Genomic DNA, 22953 nt, shown 5'->3' with positions numbered 1-22953 from the left:
CTGAACTTCCTTGGGGCTCACCAAATGGGAATTTTCCCCAGGGAATCAGATACCCTCCATCCAGCATCTCTCTGCTGAAGGTAAAGGTAAAGGGACCCCTAACCATTAGGTCCAGTCGTGGCCGACTCTGGGGTTGCGGCGCTCATCTTGCTTTATTGGCCGAGGGAGCCGGCGTACAGCTTCCGGGTCATGTGGCCAGCATGACTAAGCCGCTTCTGGTGAACCAGAGCAGTGCACGGAAACGCCATTTACCTTCCCGTCGGAGTGGTACCTATTTATCTACTTGCACTTTGAAGTGCTTTCGAACTGCTAGGTTGGCAGGAGCAGGGACTGAGCAACGGGAGCTCACCCTGTCGCGGGGATTCAAACCGCCGACCTTCTGATCGGCAAGTCCTAGGCTCTGTGGTTTAACCCACAGCGCCACCCGCATCCCAAAACCGCGTCTCTCTGCTAAAACACAGCAAATCCACAATGTTTGCAGCTCACGTCTCTCCGCCCATCCCCATCAGCCCCAATGATGGCTGATCATCTTGCTGGCATCCTGCTAAGGACAAATGCTGCCTGGAGGTCCCTTTACTGCTGATCTGTGGCAGCAGCAGAGTGGAGCTGGTCAGCTAGGACACATGCACAAAACATCTTAGGGATGCAAAATAAAACAGTGATGAGGCATGATGAAGGTTTTTGTTTTTTCAAAGAACCATTTTGGACGAAAGGACAAGCACTACCATATCCTGCAGAAAGCAGCGGCTGTGGACCTTATGGCCACTCTGTCTTCCAAAGACAGCTCTCCAGAACTGCCTTCTGTTTCCAGCAGCAGAGGGCTGGTGGCTTGGAAGGTAGACTGCCTCCAGCATGGAGGTTCCATGCCACCTTTATGGTTAATGTGGGCCCAAAAAATCCCTGACCAATGGCCGGCATTTAGGTGGCCAGACAGGTATCTCCAGAAGTCCATGAAAAACAAGGCCTATCCAGCTTCTGAGCTTTGAAAATCACAGCAGGCTGTCATGGCAGGTTCAGGGCCTCAGTCCAGCACCAAAAAAACCCCCATTTTGTTGGAATGGTGCTCTTCTGCACAGGTGCTATTAACCGAAGTAAGAAGGAAGGGCGCATTCCAGACCTGAAGGTTGGAAAAGGGAAGGGAATTTATGGCGCCAGGAAGGCCTGACTTGCTGGTGCTTGTTCATCCCTTCCTGGACGGGAGGAAAGCGCTTTATAGTAGCGAATCCACTCCGTGGCCTTCACTTTAGCTAGGTCGAATAATGGGTAAGTAACGCAAATTCGGCCTGGTGCCCCCTTTGCCGACCTCTGAGGTGCCTGTTTTTGGGTGGTATCCCTCCGCCCCAAAACAAAAGGTTGGGGGTGAGGCGATTTGGCGGGAAGGGGCCAGGGCTATTTCCATCTGCGTCGGGGCAGGAAGCGAGGGCCGGGGAGCCTCCCCCCCTCGCGCCATTCGGCCGGGCCGCCCGTCGCCTCCCCTCGGGCTCTGATTTGGCGCCTGCGCTCGGGGCCGGGCCTCGCCATTACCATACGGGGAGGTATAAAGGGCCGGGCGCCGGGGCCCTTCCTTCTCACCTCCTCACTGCACTGCGGAGCTGAGTTAGGTCAGGGACCCCTCGGGTAAGACCAGGCGGAGGGGCGCGCGGAGCGAAGGCGGCAGCAGGGGTCGCCGTTTCGGGGAAGGCGGAGGAAGGGAGACGGCGTTGCTGCGGCTTTGGAAAAGTTTATTTGGGGCCGGGGAGGAAGGAAGGAAGGGCGGCAGCGGGGCTGGTGGTGGGGCAAAGAGCCCCCCCCCCAACAAAGAGTCCCCGCGTCCCCTCAGCAAAGGGGCTTTGGCCAGGCTGCCGGCGCTTGTTTGTGGAGAAGTCCCATAGAACTCACTTGGGGGGGGGGCTTTACTTCTGAGTAGGCGCGCCGTGGGGTGGAGGGGGGGGCTCGCTCGGGGAAGCGGGGAGCTTTTCTCCTCTTCGCCCCCCCCACGCCCAGTCCTCGGGGGCTCCGCGCCCTCCAGCCCTCTCAGTGGCGTAGCGTGGGTTGTCAGCCCCCGGGGCAAGGCAAGTAATTTGCGCCCCCTAACCCGTGGATTTGCGCCCCCTAACCCTCAGATGTTGCGCCCGGTGCGCCCCGCACCCCCCACCCCCCTCGCTACGCCACTGAGCCCTCGGGCTGCGACGGTGACAAAGTTTCCCCGGCCGACTTCCGCGAGGGGGGAGCCTCGCTGGAAAGGCGGCCGCGGAAGCGCCTTCTTATCGCGGGGCGAAGTTGCGGGGGGGGGGGGAGAGGTTGGCGGAAGGAAATGTAGCCTGGCAGCGTTTCTTTAGTACAATGATCCCCCCCACCAAAAAAAAGATTTGAAGCAACTTTCGTTGTCTCTCGGGTCCTGAGCTTCGCTTCCCTCCGCTCTGCCGGGTGTGGGGCGGCGTCTCTCTCTCCGCCTAAGGGGACATTATCCTGATGGGGGGGGGAGGGCAGAGACAAGGACCCCTTTGAGCCTGGGGGTTCCTCGGGCATGAATCGGGGTGGGCTTGCTGGAGTGACGGGGGTGGGGAGCCCTGTTTTGGCGCAAGATAAGCAACCTTGTAATTTCTGTATATATATATATATTGTTTCTCCCAGGATCACAATTTCCAGAGACGAAAATGGTGAAAATCGGAGTTAACGGGTGAGTTTTCGGAGGGGGCGGACGTGCGGCGAGGCTGCCTTAGCATGGCAGGGAGGGAGGGGCGTGTAAAGTGGGGAGGAGGAGGAGGAGATCTGGTTGCTGGGAGAAGCAGGGGGGTGGCTGCCCCCTGGGAGAACTTGGAGAACTTTCCAGCCAATGGGAGAGCGCTGGCGCCTGGCTGCCTGTTGCTGTCTCTTGTGGCAGTTCTTGGGGGACCCGGCTCGCATTCCTGTCCTTTGCAAGGACATCTGAAGGTCACTCCCGCTCCTCTGCCTCCGCCCAGCAGCTGCTCCTCTCGAAAAAGGATCTTCTTGTGTCCTTCTCAGCCCAGCTGCCCAATTAAAACAGGTGGCACCCAAAAGGGTTTTCTCCCCATCTTTGAGCTCCGCGTGCAGCAGCGAAAGCACATGGGGCAAGCCAGTGGGCAGGATGTGCCTAGGCAGGAGAGGAGTGGTGTGACTCACTTCCTTGAGCTATGTACTGCTGAATCACTTGCGGCAGGAAGCAGCAGTAGCAGTGGGGCTCCCTGGTCCTCTTCGCCCCACTTCTCTTTTATTCCCATCTTTTGCAACTCTGGCTGCTTTCCCCCCGCCCTGCAAATCAAAGTGAAACTGCCTTTTGGTCTGAAGGGCCCACAAAGAATGTGACCTTCTGCACTACACCCTGTGGAGGCAGAAAACTGTAACCAGATAACTTGCCGCTTGGTGCTGGAGGGTGGGGGGAGCTGGCGCTAAAGTTAGTGCGTGACCTTTCTGCAGCGGCGGGATGGTGCTGTAGAGGAAGGGGAGAGGTGTCTGGATGCAACATGAGAGAGCGAGAGCCTGTCTAAGCAATACCTTTCCCATCTCAAGGCTGCTAACGAAATAGTAGCAGTGTCCTGCAAGAATTCCCATAGAGATGAGTGGCAGACTGCATGCTTTGCATTCACAGAGCTTCGGACTCAGATAAGGGGAAGCTGCTTATTGGTTTATTCCCACAAGTTGGTTGGGAATAAACCATGTGGGCCAAGTGGAATTCCTCAGAGCAGCTTCACAGGGAGGGTAGGACTTGCATTTCTGCATGGCGGTTTACAGTAGCCATGAGCAGTGAATCTCTGCAAATCAGGCAGTAACTTTTCAAGCACATGCACTTTGCTGAGCAGTGATTTGAGGCTCGTGATGAAAGTGGAGAGATCAGAGCCTCTTCCATCCACGTTTTTCTTGCCCCTTAGATTAGCTGGCTGCCGGTTCCAAGCATTTTAGAGCTAGTAAAATGGTGGCTTGGCCTCTCATGCAAAAGATGCCCTTTGTCTCAAACACAAAGCCTTCATCACGTGACCCCAAAAAAGCTGCTGCAGTTGTAGGGCTCTGGAAGGTTTGCAGAGGTGAAGTTGCATGCGCTCAGTTGGTGTCCTTGCTGCAATTGTTCTGCTTCCCCTGCATTTCTCTCACTGGTCCTTGACTTGCAGCCACAGGAGAAACTGAGAAAGGCCAGAGCTCACCAGAGCAGATGATGGCTCTGTGTTGGGGGATGCCCCGAACTTAAGGCAAGAACATGCAGCTCTCTTGGGCATCAGACCCTGGCTTGCTGGTTGAGGGTGCCAGAATAGGATTTGAACAGGTGGGGCACAGTCTACTCGGAAGGCTTTGGCAATAAGCCTAATTTGAAACTAACTGGGATTGTGCATTTTAGTGAGGCTTGCACAGGGTATTTAGATAACAGAAAGATGTTGGCTACATTTCTTGTGTGCCTAAGGCAGAAAATATTTATAGAATAAGCCTGATTTTATCTTAATATGGTTAGGTTCAGGTCTAAGCCCTTGTCTAGCTTCGTGCCCTCCAGCTGATTGCCAAGTTCTCACAAGCTGCAGTGTGATGTGCCTCATCACTGCTGCTTCTCCCCCGTCCCAATTACTTGATTTTTAATACTTTCTCAAAGTACTATTCTCTGTTTTGGGGTTTTTGGTTTGTTTTTTTGTTTTTTGCTTTCAGAACAACTAGGTAGAGAGAATTCTGGTTTTGCTTCCTTGTGACGGTTGATCTTCTCTTTCTCTAGATTTGGCCGCATTGGCCGTCTGGTCTGCAGAGCTTCATTTAACTCTGGAAAAGTTGAGGTTGTGGCCATCAACGACCCTTTCATTGATCTGAACTACATGGTGAGAATCCAGTATTCTTTCTAAAGTCAAAAAGCAGGCTATGGCCTTACCTTGTGAACATGTATTTGTGTCACTAAACAGTATTCTTGGTATTTTTTCCAGAGATCTGGCAAATGGTAGCAGTTACTTTGGGGGAAGACAGTCTATAAGCTGAAAGCAGCATTGGGTGGTTAGGGAGCAAGTGCCTCTTGAGATTTTAGAATAAAGCCCACCCCCCAGCTGAAGACTACAGAGTATGAGCCAAATTGGCACATAACCCATAATAATCACATTGTCCCTAGTGAGATGCTGAAAGTCCAAATGCAACTTTCAATGGGCCAGGTGCAGAGAGGTGTTCAAGGTTCTGAAGAGAAAACATTGCATGAAGCGGCACATAAGAGTTTTGTGGTCTTGTGTGACCACAGCAGTACTTAGCATTCTCCCCACGACCATAACACACAAACAGCAACAGCAACAAACCCGCCTTTCTACTTTCAGTTCGCACAGCCCTTTTCCCATGGAGTTGTGTATTTGAGAGCAGCTTGGGATGGGGGGAAATTACATTGGGGATAGAGAGAGAGGCAGGCAGAATGAGGGATTAATGTGGAACCAGACTACAAAACTCATGTTTTGAATGTCTCACTCTTAGGTCTACATGTTCAAGTATGACTCCACTCATGGCCGTTTCCATGGTGATGTGAAGGCCGAAAATGGGAAACTTGTGATCAATGGACACGCCATCACTGTTTTCCAGGAGTGAGTAATATCTCTCACTCTTCTCTTTCCTTGCTGGCTGGGCAGGATCTGGCTCTGTCAGAAACTTGTCTAAAACTGTGATTCCTTTTCTCCTCATCAGGCGTGACCCTGCCAACATAAAGTGGGGCGATGCTGGAGCGCAATATGTTGTTGAATCCACTGGTGTTTTCACCACCCTAGAAAAGGCCGGCGTAAGTATCTTCTGTGCAGATGAGCAAAGGGGACCGTGCATCTCTCCCGGGCAGGAGGAGAGGTGTCACAGGAGTTTTCTGTTTTCCACTCCTGTTTCTCCCCCTAGCTGAGCAATGATAAAAGTAAGAAGGATAACATAGTTTGCCTCATCCACGTGGCTGTAGCCTTCCTTAGCAACAAGATTCTTGTTCATAGTTCTTAAATGACAAATGCTCTGTCAGTCCTGGAGCAGATTGCTACAGTTCTTGCTTCCTTTCCCCTTTCAGGCTCACTTGAAGGGCGGTGCCAAGCGTGTTGTAATCTCTGCCCCATCAGCAGATGCTCCCATGTTTGTGATGGGTGTCAATCATACGAAGTATGACAACTCTCTGAAAATCGTCAGGTGAATATGCAAGCGAAACTGTGGTACTGTAATAGTAACCGGAGCAGTGTTGCTCGCTGGCCTATTAACATTGGACCACAAAATAGATTGGGTCAAGAGTTGTGGTGCTCAATATAAATACCCTCATTTCCTTCCAGCAATGCTTCTTGCACCACCAACTGCCTGGCACCCCTGGCCAAGGTCATCAATGACAACTACGGCATTGTGGAAGGCCTTATGGTAAGTGAATTGCATGCTCCTAATGCACTCCTCATTACCAGGGTCCTTTACTGTGGAGGGGGAGGCCTAGCCCCCCCAACACATACCCCAAGTCCCTCCACATATTGTTGGGCTCCAGCCCCCATTGGCCAGCATGCTCAGTGGTCAGGGATGATGGAAGCTGCTGTCCAGCAACAAATTTATCCATCCTTAGTGTAGCCAAATTTGCAGCTCTTCAGAATGTGCCGATCCTTCCCCTTGTGGGGTGTACAAGGGGAAAAGTGCATAGAGTATTCTATCCAATTACTTGCAAAGATTTTGACTCTTTCCATTATTGCGTCATACTTTTAAACCCTTTCTGCTTCACTGCAACCGTTTCTCCCTACGCTGAAATGTTGTTCAAAGCTTAACCTCAATGATCAAAGGCAGTCTAGGATAAAAGTTGGCTGCAGTTCAGAGCCCTTCCTCTCAGTAGTGTACATGGAGGGGACACACATCTTGTGCTTGGGGGTGAAAAATTGATCTCTCTTGCCCCTTGTCTACCCCAGACCACAGTCCATGCTATCACAGCCACACAGAAGACTGTGGATGGTCCATCTGGGAAACTGTGGCGAGATGGCAGAGGAGCTGCTCAGAACATCATCCCAGCATCCACAGGTGCCGCGAAGGCTGTGGGCAAGGTCATCCCTGAGCTGAATGGGTAAGTCCTCTTGTCTCTCTGGGTGGCGTCTGAGGGAAGGGTATGAAAGTGAGGAATGCTTTGCACCCTAACCCGAGTAATCTTCTACACCCCCAGAAAACTCACAGGGATGGCTTTCCGCGTCCCAACTCCCAATGTTTCTGTTGTGGACTTAACATGCCGCTTGGAGAAACCAGTGAGTATTTCGGAACTTGCAACGCCTTTCCCTGTGGCCTCGTGTAGAAACCCACCTTTGTAGCTCTCGGTAATACTTTGTAATGCTTGCCTGTACAGAAACCACAAAAGGGGTTTGCACCGCCATACAATGCACCATGAGCTGTGCATTTATGTCTAAACAAGCACAGCTAAGGCTGGACTTCTCGTATGAAGCCCAGTCCCCTCTCTATGATCCCCGCCCCCCCAAAAAGTGGCAGGTGATGGTGGCAGAAGCCAAGATCAATACCTGAATCTTGCCCATTGTGGTTGGCACTGGTCACTCTAGTCCTTCCTTCCTTATGCTTAAAAATATATACTTTGGGATAATCCTAATTTTATTTTTGCTTTAAAAATATATTATTATTTTCTACAAGTAAATTTGTTTAGCACCAGCGCAGCAGACGTGAACTCCCATTTTATTCCTGCAACCATGATAGTGAGGTTTTTTGTGCGCGTGCGCGCGCACACACACACACAGAGAGAGAGAGAGGGAGGTTTGGTTTGTTCTACTATATAAGGAATGTAGAAATAGTTGCAAATCACAGACTAGTGGATGGAGTGGGGGGAGGAGGGGAAGAGAAATGTTAATTGTGTCCACATGACCATCTAGAGCCCAGTCTCCTCATCAAGACCATTTGAATCCAGGGTCTAAATTTATATAACTGCTTCTCCTTTCCCCAGCCTTCTCTGGCCTGTGTCTTAAGTAATTTCCATAAGCTCCTGCACAGCTCTGGCAGGTAGGACCATTTTAACATTTCCCATCCTTTTCCACACAGGCCAAGTATGACGACATTAAGAAGGTTGTGAAGGCAGCCTCCGAAGGCCCTATGAAGGGTATCCTGGGATACACCGAGGACCAGGTAAGCCACGATGGCTGCTTCAGCAGACTGTCAAATCTGGATTTTCATAGAATCATAGAGTTGGAATAGACCACAAGGGCCATCGAGTCCAACCCCCTGCCATGTATACACACAATTTGTATGGAGAAAGCACATCGGTACATTTTGTAGCAATTTATGCTACCGTGATAGTGGCAGTAAAGATAATTTTGGAGATTGAATGTATCTATGTGATACATTTTCTTTCCTTCGTCTTCTTCCTTGCCCTATGTGACTGGCGGCATGCGGTTTCATCCTGCATTTCTTCCATATTGGAACCCAAGGTGTACATGTTTCGCCCAGGCAGTGCCAAGGTGTACATGTTTCGCCCAGGCAGTGACCTGGGTGCTTAACTTCAACAAGGTGATGGCCCCATGCACCTTTAAACCATACCAGTTTTGCTTCAAGTTTATACATTATGTTACCCTCCGTTGGATAAAACGTGAGATCATCTTTTGAGACTTGTGTTGCCTTGTATTGTAAGCTTCTCTTCTTCTCTCAAAGGTTGTCTCCTGTGACTTCAATGGTGATACCCACTCCTCCATCTTTGATGCTGCTGCTGGCATTGCTCTCAACGACCACTTTGTGAAGCTGGTCTCCTGGTAAGAGATCAAGCTAGATATAAGTTCTAGACTTGTGTAGGATCAAGGAACTTCTTGCTGTTTGAATTGCTATGGTAATCCAGTGGCCTGCTGAAATTTGGGAAGGGGGACATAGTGTGCGCACACATGTGTGTAGCAGCATAGACTTCCTGCTCTCTTCCTACCACTTGTCAAATAGGGGAAGGCTATTTTACAATGAGAGGATACTGTAGGTAACCCTACTATCCCCCTGCCTTCTTTTCCAGGTACGACAATGAATATGGATACAGCAACCGCGTGGTAGACCTGTTGGTTCACATGGCATCCAAGGAGTAAAGGCAGAGTTCCATTTCTTAATTTTCTTACAACTCGGCTCTGTATCTTGCAGTAAGAGGCCTTCTCTTGTTCCACCTGCCTCTGAGGAAGTGGAGAGGCTGGAAGAAACTTGACTGTTTCAGTAACATCTCCCCTCTCAATAAAGTCATCACTGTCTCAAATCCTTGTTCTCTTCCTCCTTCTTGTTGTTGTTGTTGTTGTGAGGGTGTGAGCACAAAGGCTGTGCTTTCCTCCCAAAAGTGCTGGGCTGCCTTGAAAGTTGATAAGCCCACAGGACAGAGTCTTCATGAAAATTCCCCACTTGGTGTCTGCATTGCTGAACAGAAGTTGTACTGCTGTATGGACCAGCAGGCATGGTGGTGGAGGCTGCCTGGATTGGAGTTTCGAGGGTTCAGAATGCCTGCAGCTGAGGGGTTTAAGCTGAATGTGCTGCTGCTTAAAGAATGAGCAACAGAAGATAACCAAGAGCAGTTGCAGCTTAATTGGAGGGGGGGGGGGGACACCTTGACTTGCTGGTAATATAAAACACAAAACAATGTGATGGTGCTTAGCCAAGGGACCCATCAGGTTTGTCTTAATTTTTACTGTAAAGCTGACACAATTACACTCCACCTGGCTCCATCTGCTGCTGAATGCTGGAAACAAAAACCAGGGCATCATCACCCAGATCTTCACTAGATCACCACCTAGCTAGCTAAATTGTTCCATTGTGTCAGAATGGCTGTTGCTAGCAAGAAGTTTTGACATCTCCTCGAAACTGAAGCCCATGTAAGATCAGTGTCCAGAAGTGGACACAGGTTTAATTAGTACAGAGTAGAGTGGAACTATTCCTTAAGGCTGCTGGAAAATAAGTTCTGTTAATGTAGCTTAAAAATTGTATGAGTTTCCTTTTCCAGCAGCATCATATTGCTAACTCAAGTTCATCTTGTGATTGTCCACAGTCCTGAGACTGTTTTGCCTACATGGAGAACTTCACATTTGTCTCTGTCGTCTTAGAATGGAAAACTGCTGACACTACACTACTGAGGCAATTTTAAATTAAGTGCTCTTGAGTTGTTCGCTATCCCTGCCAAGTTTCTTACCAATGATTACCTCTACCCCGTTTCTCCAAGTTGTTGATAAAATGTGGAAGGAATCTAGGCTCTGCATCACCTCACTTGATTTCCTCAGTTTCCAGCCTTTTAAAACTCAATACTTTTATCAACCTGCTGCTATGCTGGTGAAGGCAAGGAGCCACAAATCTCTCAGGGAGGGGAACGCAACCAGGAAGAAAACAAAACACAGCATGAGAATGTTCAATAGCTGGCAGCTATATTAGTAATTTGCCTCCTTTAATAAGGAACTGAAAACTTGGAATCTATTTAATAAAGCATGTCCTTCGTTCTCTTCCATTATATGATGTATAAGAATTAACCAGCTGTACAATGGCAGTGAAGCAGATTAATAGTTTGGAGTTCCACAATGGGAGAGTAGCCATGACTCGCAGTGCCAGCTGCTGGCAGAAACATACAGGCTATTCAGCTTAAGGAGAGCACACTCACCCTTAGTTTTCTCTGATAGGCAGCTGTGGAATTCACAGAACGGTAGAATTGGGTTGGAAGGGACCCTGAGGGTCATCTAGTCCAACCCCCTGCAATGCAGGAATCTCAACGTAAGCATCCATGACAGATAGCCATCCAACCTCTGCTTTAAAACCGACAATGAAACAGTCCACCATCTTTCAGTGGCACCTGTCAAGCCGCTTACAATTTGCTGAGATCTTCCCTGCTCGCTCTGCTTTGTGTGTGAACAGGCTGTGTTTTACTCCTCTTAGACTCAAACTCTTGGCTTGAGCCTAAATCCTCTGCCTTCAGCTGAGTCAGACTTTGAGGATGTGTGAGGAACAGCTGGTTTATTTATTCTGCTTCGGGTTCTGCCTCCTTATGGCACACACACACAAGGCTGAAGGATGCATTTCTGTCCCTCATGAACAGGTGTCACATTTAGCATCACACAATTACCAGCCGCAGAAGCCGCAACAGCTCGGACTCTGTGTGACTGGATTTTGCAAGGCTGCTTCCTGGAGCGTCCCCATCTCAAGTTAATGGGAAGTGACAGCCGCTTGGATTTTAGGCCTCGGATACTGTGAAGTATTTGGGGTGGGCAGGAGCTATTTTAGAGGTGCCAAATTCCTTGCCGAAGGAAACCTTTTTTGAATGGGGAAGAGGGGTCGCGATGCATGGTTATTTCTTTTGCTGAACTGTGTACAAGAACTATATGAGACATTCAAATGCACTTAAGGATAAAGACTGCCACATGTTCCTAGTCCTTCCCTTGCAGGCGATGAGTAATTAAGACAGATGATGTAGGTTTGAAGAAGCTATCCTGCAGAGGGCACTGTAGCCATGCTTTATTGTTATTCATGGCACTTTCCTTTCTCCTTGTCTCTGCTGGCAGAATGAGTCCACAGGCCTAGAGCAACACAAACTAATTTTTAAGCTGAGAAATTCTGATTTTGCCTGGGGCAGTTTAAGTAACATTAACAGGCTTTCCGCCCCAGGCAAAATCAAGGTTTAAAGTCATAGAATCATAGAGTTGGAAGAGGCCACAAGGGCCATTGAGTCCAACCCCCTGCCAAGCAGGAAACACCATCAGAGCACTCCTGACATATGGTTGTCAAGCCTCTGCTTAAAGACCTCCAAAGAAGGAGACTCCACCACACTCCTTGGCAGCAAATTCCACTGTCGAACAGCTCTTACTGTCAGGAAGTTCTTCCTAATGTTTAGGTGGAATCTTCTTTCTTGTAGTTTGGATCCATTGCTCCGTGTCCGCTTCTCTGCAGCAGCAGAAAACAACCTTTCTCCCTCCTCTATGTGACATCCTTTGATATATTTGAACATGGCTACCATATCACCCCTTAACCTCCTCTTCTCCAGGCTAAACATGCCCAGCTCCCTTAGCCGTTCCTCATAAGGCATCGTTTCCAGGCCTTTCCTATTTTGCTTCGGTTTTCATTCATAGCTCTGCAGCATGGAGTCCTCTCCAAGCAGAGACAAAAACTGCCCTCGTCCAGCCCCCAAATCTGCCAACTTTGACAGATCAAAGTATCGTCCTTGCTAGAAAAGCCTGGGCCTCACTGAAGCTCTCCATTTCTATTTGAGAGCTGGCGGTGTTGTACCGTTAGAATGCTGGACTAGGACCTGGGAGACCAGAGTTCAAATCCCGGTTCAGGCCAGGAAGCTTCCTGGGTGACCTTGGGCCAGTTTGCTGCCTCTCAGCCTAATCTACCTCTCAGGTTGTTGTGAGGATAAAATGGGGAGGAGGAGAACCATGTATTCCCCTTGGGCAACTTGTAGAAAAGGTGGGATGAACGTAATAAATAATAAAATAATAACCATATTTCTAACCCAAAGGATCTTGGTGCCAGAGGGCAGAAATGCTAGGCTTCGTCTGCCAGCGCTTGGTGCATAACCTATGTTGTGGCAGAACAAGCTGGAGATCTAATTCATTGTTTCCCACACCTCTGACTGTAGAGGTGCACCCTCCCACATTGCCTTTATAAAATAGGGGGACGTGGGTGGCACTGTGGTCTAAACCACTGAGCCCCTTGGGCTTGCCAATCAGAAGGTTGGCAGTTCAAATCCCCATGACACGGTGAGCTCCCGTTGCTCTGTCCCAGCTCCTGCCAGCCTAGTAGTTCAAATAGCATGCCAGTGCAAGTAGATAAATAGGTACCGCTCCAGCGGGAAGGCAAACAGCGTTTCCGTGCGCTCTGGTTTCCGTCACGGTGTTTTGTTGTGCCAGAAGCTGTTTAGTCATGCTGGCCACATGACCCAGAAAGCTGTCTGCGGACAAACGGCAGCTCCCTCGGCCTAAAAGTGAGATGAGCGCTGCAACCCCATAGTGGCCTTTGACTGGACTTAACTGTCCAGAGGTCCTTTACCATAAATAGTATGAGGTCCAGGCACTTTACCTGTCTACCTTGAAATGTTTTGCATCTCTAGACTCCAGAACAGTAAGTATTCCCATGTGGGTAAGTGATATGCATGCAGCAAAACGAGAGACAACTTGGCTCCTGGAGAGACAACTTGCTGTCATTTCTCCGAACAGGCAATATATTTTACCTGCCTGATTCCAGGAAGACAGAATGATCTTGCTTCACGGATTTGAGATGTCTTGCCACTTCATTCCAAAGATGCGATGAAACTACACTGGGATTGCACATCCTTCGAGGAGCAATAAAACTTTTCAAAAAAGAGGTTGCGATCTATCTTTCTGTTACGAGTTTTAAACAAGCCCCTTGTGTGAAACTACCTAACTAACCTAGAAGTTTCCACTTTTAAAGAGCGAGCAACAAAAGGGGAGGGTTGTAACTCTGGGGAAAAAACTAAGTAGAACAAAGTTATAAAATAGGTCACAAAATAGTGGAGCCGTGGTGTGTTTGCGTAAGTAACTGTTCTGTTTCGCATTCGTCAAGACAAAAGCAACATCAAATAGGACCTCGTGACGTATCTCTAACCAAATTCCACTTAGCAGTGATTATGGGTGTGTTACCAAGAGGAAGAATAACATCATCCTTATAACTCAGCCACCAAAGTGGGGCACAATGCGTGGGCTGTGCAGTAAAAGTGAGAGAACTGCTGAGCATTCCTTGAGCTACTAAAAATGGTATTAAAAAGAGACTTCTGGTTGAACACCAGTGTGCCAGCCGCTGGGGAGGAGGCGAGCCCTGCTGGATGTCCTCAGGAGAAAGATCACCCTGCTAATCCCAAATGCACATACAGCAACCGCAAATATTTCTGCTGTGTCTGGAGGCTCAAAACAACACTCAACCTGTCCGAGAGGAAGTTCTGCTAGTCCCCGCTCCCCATGCACACAAAACAAGTTCTATTTACTTTATCGTTAAAGAAGAAGAAATCCTGATGTTGCAAACAGTGCGTTGCTCTGCATAGCACCCAAACAAGATGCTGCTCTAACCGCTAGGCAGCACTATCCAATTTGGTTTCTGTCACCACAGAGACTATTGGGAAACCTGATGTCTCCCACTTATCTCTCTTTTGTGGGAGGGTTCTGCTTGTGTGCTTTTTTGGGGAAACCATTTTCATTTGATTTTACAGATATAATTTTCTAACAGTCCAAATGCATATCCATATATAGAGATTACTCTGAATCTTGAGACTTCCCCTTGCCCCCTTCATGGGTCCTATTGTCAACATGTAAAGCTGCATATTATTCCATAGTCTATATTATCAATCCATATTATCCGTAAAGTTTGTTACATTACAAGTGGGATTAAAATGCTGCTAATATTTTCATCGGCTTGCAGTTGTCTCCTAAATAGATGATAATTTCCCCCCATTCCTTTAAAAAGTTTTGGTCCTCTTGGTTTCTGAGCTTTCTGGACAGCTTTGCCATTTCTGCGTAGTCCATCAGCTTAGTTGCCCTTCCTCTCTGGTAGGGACTTTCTTCTTTCCATCTCTGGGCTAGTAGCATCTGAGTGGCTGTTGTCCCAAACATGAAAAGCCTTTTCTGCTCCTTTGGGATGTCGGTACCCCACTTATCTCTTTAAAGTTATGTCCTCAGGAGGAAGAGGGTGATTTATTTTGCTAAAGATAAACCAGGTACTTTGAATAATAGATAATATTATTTCTGTAAATAATAGAATCATAGAACTGTAGAGTTGGAAGGGACCACAAGGGTCATCTAGTCCAACCCCCAGCAATGCAGGAATCTTTTGCCCAATAGGGACTCGAATCCACAACCCTGAGATTAAGAGACATGCTCTACTGCCAGAGCTGTCCTAACACATGTGTATACCCAAGAATACAGATCTGAACCAGGCTAAATTAAGCAAAGCTTTTCTTATTATTATTGCAAGAAACAAATAAAAATAGCAATACAAAATTATTGGGGTTTGTGGCAGCCTTTATTTCTAATATTATTAATATTCCACCCCATTCATAGCTCTAAGCAAAGAGGTGAGCAGTGGGATACAGCTGTATATGGTGCTGTGCCCAAAAAGCACAGGTTTCTCACTGAGGCAACAGAAATCCTTTCAGTCCTGTGGTCTGAATCCAACATTATGTCCTCGGAAGAGTAGGGTGGAACTCAGATAGTCGGATCATCCAAATTTGCCAAATTGCTATGTTTTCTGCCTAAACCCAGCCCTAAATTCACGTGAAAAGGGGGGTTTGGGGTGTGCGGTGATTATGTCCTAGGAGTATATACTTGCTGACGCTTTGTGAAACCGACTGAGTCTACTATTTTAAACAATGGGCTGTCCTGCCAAGCGTAAGGGAAGTTTGCCAAGGAGGTAAGATAACAGCTGCTATCCTGTACTGATTATTATTTGGGGAGCTGCCTGATCAATTTGAGGTCTGGAGCAAAAGATGCCTACTTCCATGTCACACTAAGCGAGTGAAACACACAATGGCTTACAAAGTGTGTGTGGGGGGGGGTTGTTATAGTCCCAGGTACCTTTGATGCTTGAAAAATCTTCACCTTTACATGAAACTCATGCTTGGCTGCGATAGACACACACCTCAATGTTTATTTTGCTTCTGTACCTAGTACGCTACCTAAATTTAATCTGCAGCTCTGCTCTAATAGGTCTCCATCTCTGCCTTCCAGGTGACTTCTGATTCCCAATGCGTTTTTTTATATATATATAGCTCCTGTTGGGTGGTTAAGATATTTCTGCCTACTTAGTTGGGATTTTTAAAAGGCATATTTCTGCTGACTCAGCTCTAGCGATTTAACTACCTGCCTCTTTTAATTCTTAGCGGGTTTGGTTTTTGCCCTTGATTTTATTATTGCTGTTGGTTTTTAGTTGACTTGGATTGTTTTATTTTTACGCACGGCTCCTTGGTTGCCTTGAGCTCTATATTTTAAATGCAAAGGTAGAGTAAGAGCATTAGAAGAGCCTGCTGGGCTGAGACAATGGCCCTTTCAGTCCGGCATCCTCACAGTGGCAAGGCAGGATGAGCCCTGTCCCCTCCTGTGGTTTCCTGCAACTGGTATTCAGAAGCCGTGGAGACAGCGCATAGCCATTAGGCCAATAGTCATTGATGGCTGTCTCCCCCCATTGATTTTTCTAATCCTCTTTTAAACTCATTTAGATTGACAGCCATCACTGCTTCCTGCATCAGAAGCATTTTCTTTTATCTGTCCCGGATCTTCCACCCAGCATACATGGGTGTAGCCATGATTTAATTGGGGGGCGGGCACGACACCCACCTTTCATCCTCCTCTGTCTGTCTCTGTCTCGCAGATTCAGAATGAAATGTCTCAACAACAGTTGCTTTAAATTACTTTCCTCTGAGCCCCCAAGTGCTGAGAAAATCCTGTCAACATCTTTGTACAAATTATATTTGTTTTTATTTATTTACTTGATGGGGGGGGCAGCTGCCCCTCCTGGCTATGCCCATGCCAGCATTTTTTTCTAGGAAGGTAAAAGGTAAAGGTAAAGGACCCCTGGACAGTTAAGTCCAGTCAAAGGTGACTATGGGGTTGCGGCGCTCATCTCGCTTTCAGGCCAAGGGAGCTGGTGTTTGTCCACAAACAGCTTTCTGGGTCATGTGGCCAGCATGACTAAACTGCTTCTGCTGCAAAAGGGACACTGCGACGAGTGCCAGAGCACACAGAAACGCCGTTTACCTTCTTGCCACAGTGGTACCTATTTATCTACTTGCACTGGCGTGCTTTCGAACTGCTAGGGTGACAGGAGCTGGGACAGAGCAACAGGAGCTCACTCCATCGTGGGGATTTGAACCGTCGACCTTCTGATCAGCAAGCCCAAGAGGCTCAGTGGTTTAGACCACAGCGCCACCCGCTGATCCCAAGACACGGTTTACATCCATGTAACACCTCCTTGCTCCCGTTTCTGACTGCCGCAGCACAGGGTGCAGATTTTCGTTTCTCATAATGCCCAGCAAACAGCTGTATCTTTCTTTTTTTTAATGTATTTTTATTAAAGATTTCTTGGTTTGCAAGAAAGTACAGCGGTATCTCGGGTTACATATGCTTCAGGTTACAGGCTCTGCTAACCCAGAAATAGTACCTCGGGTTAAGAACTTTGCTTCAGGATGAGAACAGAAATCGGGCTCCGGCGGCGCGGTGGCAGCGGGAGGCCCCATTAGCTAAAGTGCTGCTTCAGGTTAAGAACAGTTTCAGGTTAAGAACGGACCTCCGGAACAAATTAAGTACTTAACCCGAGGTACCACTGTATGTGCAATGTCTCTTTTTTCAAGTTACATTTTCTACAGATCAGTTTCATTTGTTGAGACATTAGTGTTACCTTAGGAAGAAAAGGGTGAAAGAGGTGGAGGGGGAAAGAGGTGGGGGGGGGGAGAGGTGGAGGGGGGCATGGTGAGTGTGGGTGGGGTCGGGTGGCAATGCTTCTATTTCACTTAATGTGTGGGGTTTTGTGTCAGTGTCACTTGTGCAGGTTCTCTTTACTCACTGTGTTCCTTTGGTGGTGAGAGAGGTTGGCCTCAGGTGTAGTTATTTGTGAATGGCTGGTTGGACGTTGTTTTCATGTGTGAGTGGGGGTGTGTGTGTGTTTTTGTATCAGGTTAGCCATATTGATTCGTATGCTGTTGGCGGATTCTTGTCGCTGTCTTGTTGGGCTGTGTTGGACTGTGCCTTTGGCCAGTGGCGTAGCGTGGGTTGTCAGCACCCGGGGCAAGGCAAGTAATTTGCGCCCCCCCCCCGCTGCACTGTCCCTCCCCCAGATAGTCCCTCGCTCTCTCTCCGCACCACACCGCACGCCTGGCACCCTCCCCTCCACAGTGGGCGGTGACCTGGCGGCTCGGATCGGATTCGCACAGCCAGCACTGCAGTGAGAGAGAGTGAGTGAGCCAGGTAGGGGCAGAGAGCTGCGAGTGTGAGCGCCCCCCCCCCAGATGGTGCGCCCGGTGCGGCCGGCCCCCCCCCCTGCACCCCCGTACGCTACGCCACTGCCTTTGGCCAAGGTACAGTCTGACCCCCTCCTTCGGTAATCCTCACAGAACTCTAGCCCAATGGTTGCCATTAATTTGATTTTGAATTGATTTTAGAATGTATTTCAATTAATTGATTGTGATTTTATGTAAACTGTGTTACTTTTATTGTTGTTAGCCACTCTGAGCCCGGCTTCGGCTGGGGAGGGTGGGATATAAATAAATTATTGTTGTTGTTGTTGTTGTTGTGATAAAGGGGAGCCGTATCGGGGTGAAGGCATCTTCTTCTATTTGTCCCCGTGTCAGTTTCTGTTTATTGGTTAGTTTTTCTAATAAAGCTGTTTCCCATACTATTTGATACCATTGATCCATGCTTACTCCGGACAGGTCTCTCCAGGGTCTGGCTACAATATTTCTGGCTGCTGAGAGTAGGTGGGTTATGAGTTCTTTATCATAGAACCATAGAGTTGGAAGAGACCACAAGGGCCATCGAGTCCAACCCCCTGCCAAGCAGGAAACACCATCAGAGCACTCCTGACATATGGTTGTCAAGCCTCTGCTTAAAGACCTCCAAAGAAGGAGACTCCACCACACTCCTTGGCAGCAAATTCCACTGTCAAACAGCTCTTACTGTCAGGAAGTTCTTCCTAATGTTTAGGTGGAATCTTCTTTCTTGTAGTTTGGATCCATTGTTCCGTGTCCGCTTCTCTGGAGCAGCAGAAAACAACCTTTCTCCCTCCTCTATGTGACATCCTTTTATATATTTGAACATGTTGTGAGTGGGAAACAGCTGTATGTTTCCTACCCCCAACACCTGTGGAATATTGACAGAAATGGTGTAAGGGAAACCGCTGGACATGACAGGGGACGAAAACACGTACCCACATACGATTGCTGACTGACCTTTGCTAGCAAACAACCCCTTATCAACAGCTTGGTGCTTAGCAACTGGAAGTCTTGCCAGCCCCACCTGCCCCTCTCTGCAGGCATCCGCTTCCATGAATTCTCTATCAGGCATTCCAGCAAGTGCGGCCGGACCTGTTTCATGACATGAACCCGAGAGCAGCTTCTAATTTAAACAGAGCCAAAAAAACTTTGCGCAGATGCCACACGGGACAAGTGCCACGTAATGGCACATATGGCGGCTTCTTCAAAACCACAGGCTCTACCATTTCCTGAATGCTTCCCTATGAGCTGGGTGTGAAAATGCAACCAGTTCAAAAGCTGTAAATTGGCCAAGGGTGGGAGAAGTCCAGCCCAGAGGTGGAGGATGGAGCCGAGCGTTGGGCGTAATCATGATTTATGTTGGGGGAGGGCAGGACACCCACCTGCCGCCATCTTCTGTCTGGCTCTGTCTAGCAGATTCGGAATGAAATGTCTCAATGACAGATTGCTTCCTTTTGACCCCCAAGCACTCAGAAAAGTATGTCAAAATCATCAGTCATTTGAAAGCTAAATAAAAAATTAACACCTGGGAGTACCTTTCATGCAGCGAATATTTTGCAAAATTACAAAGAACACACCTTATTTATCTAAACTAAAACAAGTTTTATTGGATATATATGTGTGTGTGTCCCCAGTAGCACCTTAGAGTCCAACTAAGTTTGTTCTTGGTATAAGCTTTCGTGTGCACGCACACTTATTCAGAAGTTCAGATGGGAAGCGGGTGGCGCTGTGGGTTAAACCACAGAGCCTACGACTTGCCGATCAGAAGGTCGGCGGTTCGAATCCCCGCGACGGGGTGAGCTCCCATTGCTTGATCCCTGCTCCTGCCCACCTAGCAGTTCAAAAGCGCGTCAAAGTGCAAGTAGATAAATAGGTACTGCTCCGGCGGAAAGGTAAACGGCGTTTCCGTGGGCTGCTCTGGTTCGCCAGAAGTGGCTTAGTCATGCTGGCCACATGACCCGGAAGCTGTACGCCGGCCCCCTTGGCCAATAAAGCGAGATGAGCGCCGCAACCCCAGAGTCAGTCACGACTGGACCTAATGGTCAGGGGCCCCTTTACCTTTAAGGTGCTACTGGACATTTTTATTTATTTTTTTATATACATTTCAACTTTGTCAGACCAACACGGCTACCTACCTGAATCTAGAAGTTTTATTGGATTTGCTGAAAACCTTTTCAGCACTTCCTTCTCAAATTCCAATGGCGATTTTCTGTGCACGCTCAGTAAGCCAAACCCTGAGACGCTCCCCTGTCATCGATGACCTTAGCCAGGTCTATTACCCTCTGCAAGCTACTGAATGACTGCTCTATGGTACGAAAGGTGCATGGCTGAGCAAGAGAGATGAGCAGTGCTTTTTTTGTGGTCGGGTAAAAGATTTTCCTCTGTTCATGTAAGCCACACCTATCGCTCAGCTGGGTGTTAGGATATTTCCGTTCCACCTTAAAAGGGAGCAGGCTTTGTGAGTCACAGAGTCTGCGTATTTCCTGTTCACAGGAATTTTATATTTTGTCTATTGCTTTTGTTTCTCTCTGTGTGTCTGAGACACTGAAGCAGGCAGTCATGTTTTCTTTGTTCTGATCAACACTGAATAAACTTGGAAATAATGCTCTCCTGAGTGCATCTTTCGCTGTGCATTATCTGCTGATAGAGCGTGCATCAGCTCTGGAATGTGGCAAGCTATTTCTGGAGCTCGTGTCGCTAATTGCTGATACTGCGTGTCTACGGGAGATCGATGGACGTCCGGAGACGACGTGGAGTCATGATGAACTTTGTCTCCCTGGCAGTATCCCAACACTGGGTTGCCAGTTGCATCACTAGAACGTGCCACAACATCATCCAAGCGACCTCAGCAAACTTTTCAGTTTCACATATTCCGATTATTTCTACTTTTGGTTAAGTATTTTTATTTATTGACTTGATGGGAAGGGGAACAGTTGCCCTCCCTCCTATGCCCATAGCGCTGAGCTCTTCTCCTGCTTCTGCTCCCCGCTTATCTTCTAGCTGGGATCCCAAAGCCCGTGGTGGTGTAGTACTTTGGGTGCTGGCCTAAGACCTGAGAGACCAGGGTTCAAACCCCCACCCAGCTGCGAAGCTCACTGGGTGACTGTGGGCCAGTCATTCACCCACTGCTTGGAGGAACAGTGGGGTAGAAATGTGAAGAGAAGAAAATAAACAAAAAACATGCACAGCTGTTGTGTGGAGGGAGGCAATGCTTCAGAACTTCCAAGTGTGGGCCTTCCATTAACCCACACACCTGCTATACGATTGGAAACGACAACTTCCTTCCTCTCTTTTTTAGGACTGCAGGGACACCCTCCCTGCAACATACAGATCAGGGGTAGGCAACCTAAGGCCCGGGGGCCAGATCCAGCCCAATCACTTTCTAAATCTGGGCTGCAGACGATCCGGGAATCAGCATGCTTTTACATGAGTAGAAGGTGTCCTTTTATTTAAAGGGTTATTTATGGGTTTATTTATGGGTTATTTGTAGGGCATAGGAATTCGTTCATATTTTTTTTAAAAAAATATATAGTCCTCCCCCCCCCACAAGGTCTGAGGGACAGTGGACCGGCCCCCTGCTGAAAAAGTTAGCTGACCCCTGATATAGATATTAGATGCTCAGCCCTGGGGCTACCGGGCAGCCGTCTTGCAGTATCTAGCACAGCTGGAGGAAATGTGGTGGCTTCTGAAACTACCGCACAAAAATTGGAATGAAGGAATATTTAAGGACTTATCAAAAATTGGAGTTATAAAGGAGATGTGGGGGGGAAATGATAACATAAGGATCCACAAAAGGGGGAGGGAGGGAAATCAAAGGGGATATGTGTATTGCTTTTTTGTTTTTATTTGATGTATGTAAAACTGAATAATTCAAAAATGAAATTCTATATAAAGAAACTACCACCCCACCCCCTCAAGGCCTAAAATGCTCCCGCTCCAACCTGACCTAAATGCACATAGCGCTCCCCATAAATTCAGATCATTGAGCAGCAACAAACATACATTATTTTAATATGAGAGGTCTTACACAAAGCTGTTTTTAAGAGGAGCAAATGGGGGTGGGGTGTGTGGCAGTAGAGACGACCCCCTCAAATGACACCACACATGTAAAAAACATGTTTCCAATGGGCTCATGCACACTTGCCCTGTGACTGAGTTTCCTACATGTCCTAGGCTACCTAAGCACAGCTCCAAGAGGTTTAGCTTTTGTCCTGCTGCTTTTGCCTGGAAAATGCACTCTTTAGCTCTAAACGGGAACAAACAGCCATCTGCGGAAAACTTGAAGGCTCTTTGTTCTGATTCAGAGCTGAACCATGGGTTTCCCCCAAGGAAAACAGTGGGGCAAACAAAGATGTGGGCAATCCCTTAGTTAAATGGATCTGCAGTTACCATTTTTTTGCCTATTCACCCAGGGAGGAGCAATCCTTCAGGCGCGCTCCAAATCCCTCTTTGATTTTCGCCACTGAATAAATTTGGGGTGATCTGAAAACTTGGCCATTCACTTAGCAGACGGCAGAAAGCTGCACACCATCTACAGCTGGGAGTTATTCTGGAGTGTATATGCCAAATATTGGAAATAACTGTATTCTATACAATTGGACGATGGAAGAGTGGAAGTACCTCTCTCTCTTTCTTATTTAGTTTTGGATCATTCTTAATTAATATTAAAATTACTTATAAATATATGAAGATACATACAGAGAAAAGATGGCTAGAAAACTATGTGAGAGACGGCATAGTGGTTTTTCTCAGAGCCTGAGAAAGATGGGAGCTGCCCCAGGTGAGAACTGGGAAGATGTGGATCACTGTTTGTGAACTGAAGATTAGGAAAGAAAATTGATAGAATATAAAAAAATTGTGTTTGTGTAGGTTTCTTTCTTTTTTCTTTCTTTCCCCCTCTCTTTTCTTTTCCTTTTTATTATTATTTAGCTTTCTCTAGATATTAACTTTGTTATGTTTTTATTGCATTATATGTTGAAAATCTTTAATAAAATTGTTGTGTGTTTTTTTTTTAAAGAACAGCTCGTGGCATCCCATAATACCTGCACCAAGAGCTCCCGCGTCCACAGCACCCGCCGCGCGGCTCACAAAATCTCACG

At 47.8% G+C, this 22953-nt stretch overlaps 1 protein-coding gene across 1 annotated transcript; it reads left to right on the top strand.

Annotated features, from left to right (window-relative positions):
* Positions 1-1374: 1374 nt before the first annotated feature.
* On the top strand, positions 1375-9151 carry GAPDH (glyceraldehyde-3-phosphate dehydrogenase). The gene is made up of 12 exons (XM_083420531.1): positions 1375-1617; positions 2614-2659; positions 4694-4793; positions 5422-5528; positions 5629-5719; positions 5987-6102; positions 6240-6321; positions 6849-7000; positions 7097-7175; positions 7972-8055; positions 8578-8675; positions 8921-9151. Exons 2-12 carry the CDS (start codon positions 2637-2639, stop codon positions 8988-8990), a joined length of 1002 nt encoding a protein of 333 aa, XP_083276657.1. The 5' UTR covers positions 1375-1617; positions 2614-2636; the 3' UTR covers positions 8991-9151.
* The last annotated feature ends 13802 nt before the right edge of the window (positions 9152-22953 follow it).

This window comes from Podarcis tiliguerta, assembly GCF_965153285.1.
Source record: "Podarcis tiliguerta genome assembly, chromosome: 17".
NCBI lineage: Eukaryota > Metazoa > Chordata > Lepidosauria > Squamata > Lacertidae > Podarcis > Podarcis tiliguerta.
Note: the sequence above shows the minus strand (reverse complement) of the source record. Positions and strands in the feature narration are given on the sequence as shown.

Coding starts and splice junctions, on each gene's coding strand:
- GAPDH (XM_083420531.1), top strand. CDS start 2,637: ATGGTGAAAATCGGAGTTAACGG. Junction 7,001..7,096: donor GTCATCCCTGAGCTGAATGG/GTAAGTCCTCTT, acceptor CTACACCCCCAG/AAAACTCACAGGGATGGCTT. Junction 8,676..8,920: donor TTTGTGAAGCTGGTCTCCTG/GTAAGAGATCAA, acceptor CTTCTTTTCCAG/GTACGACAATGAATATGGAT.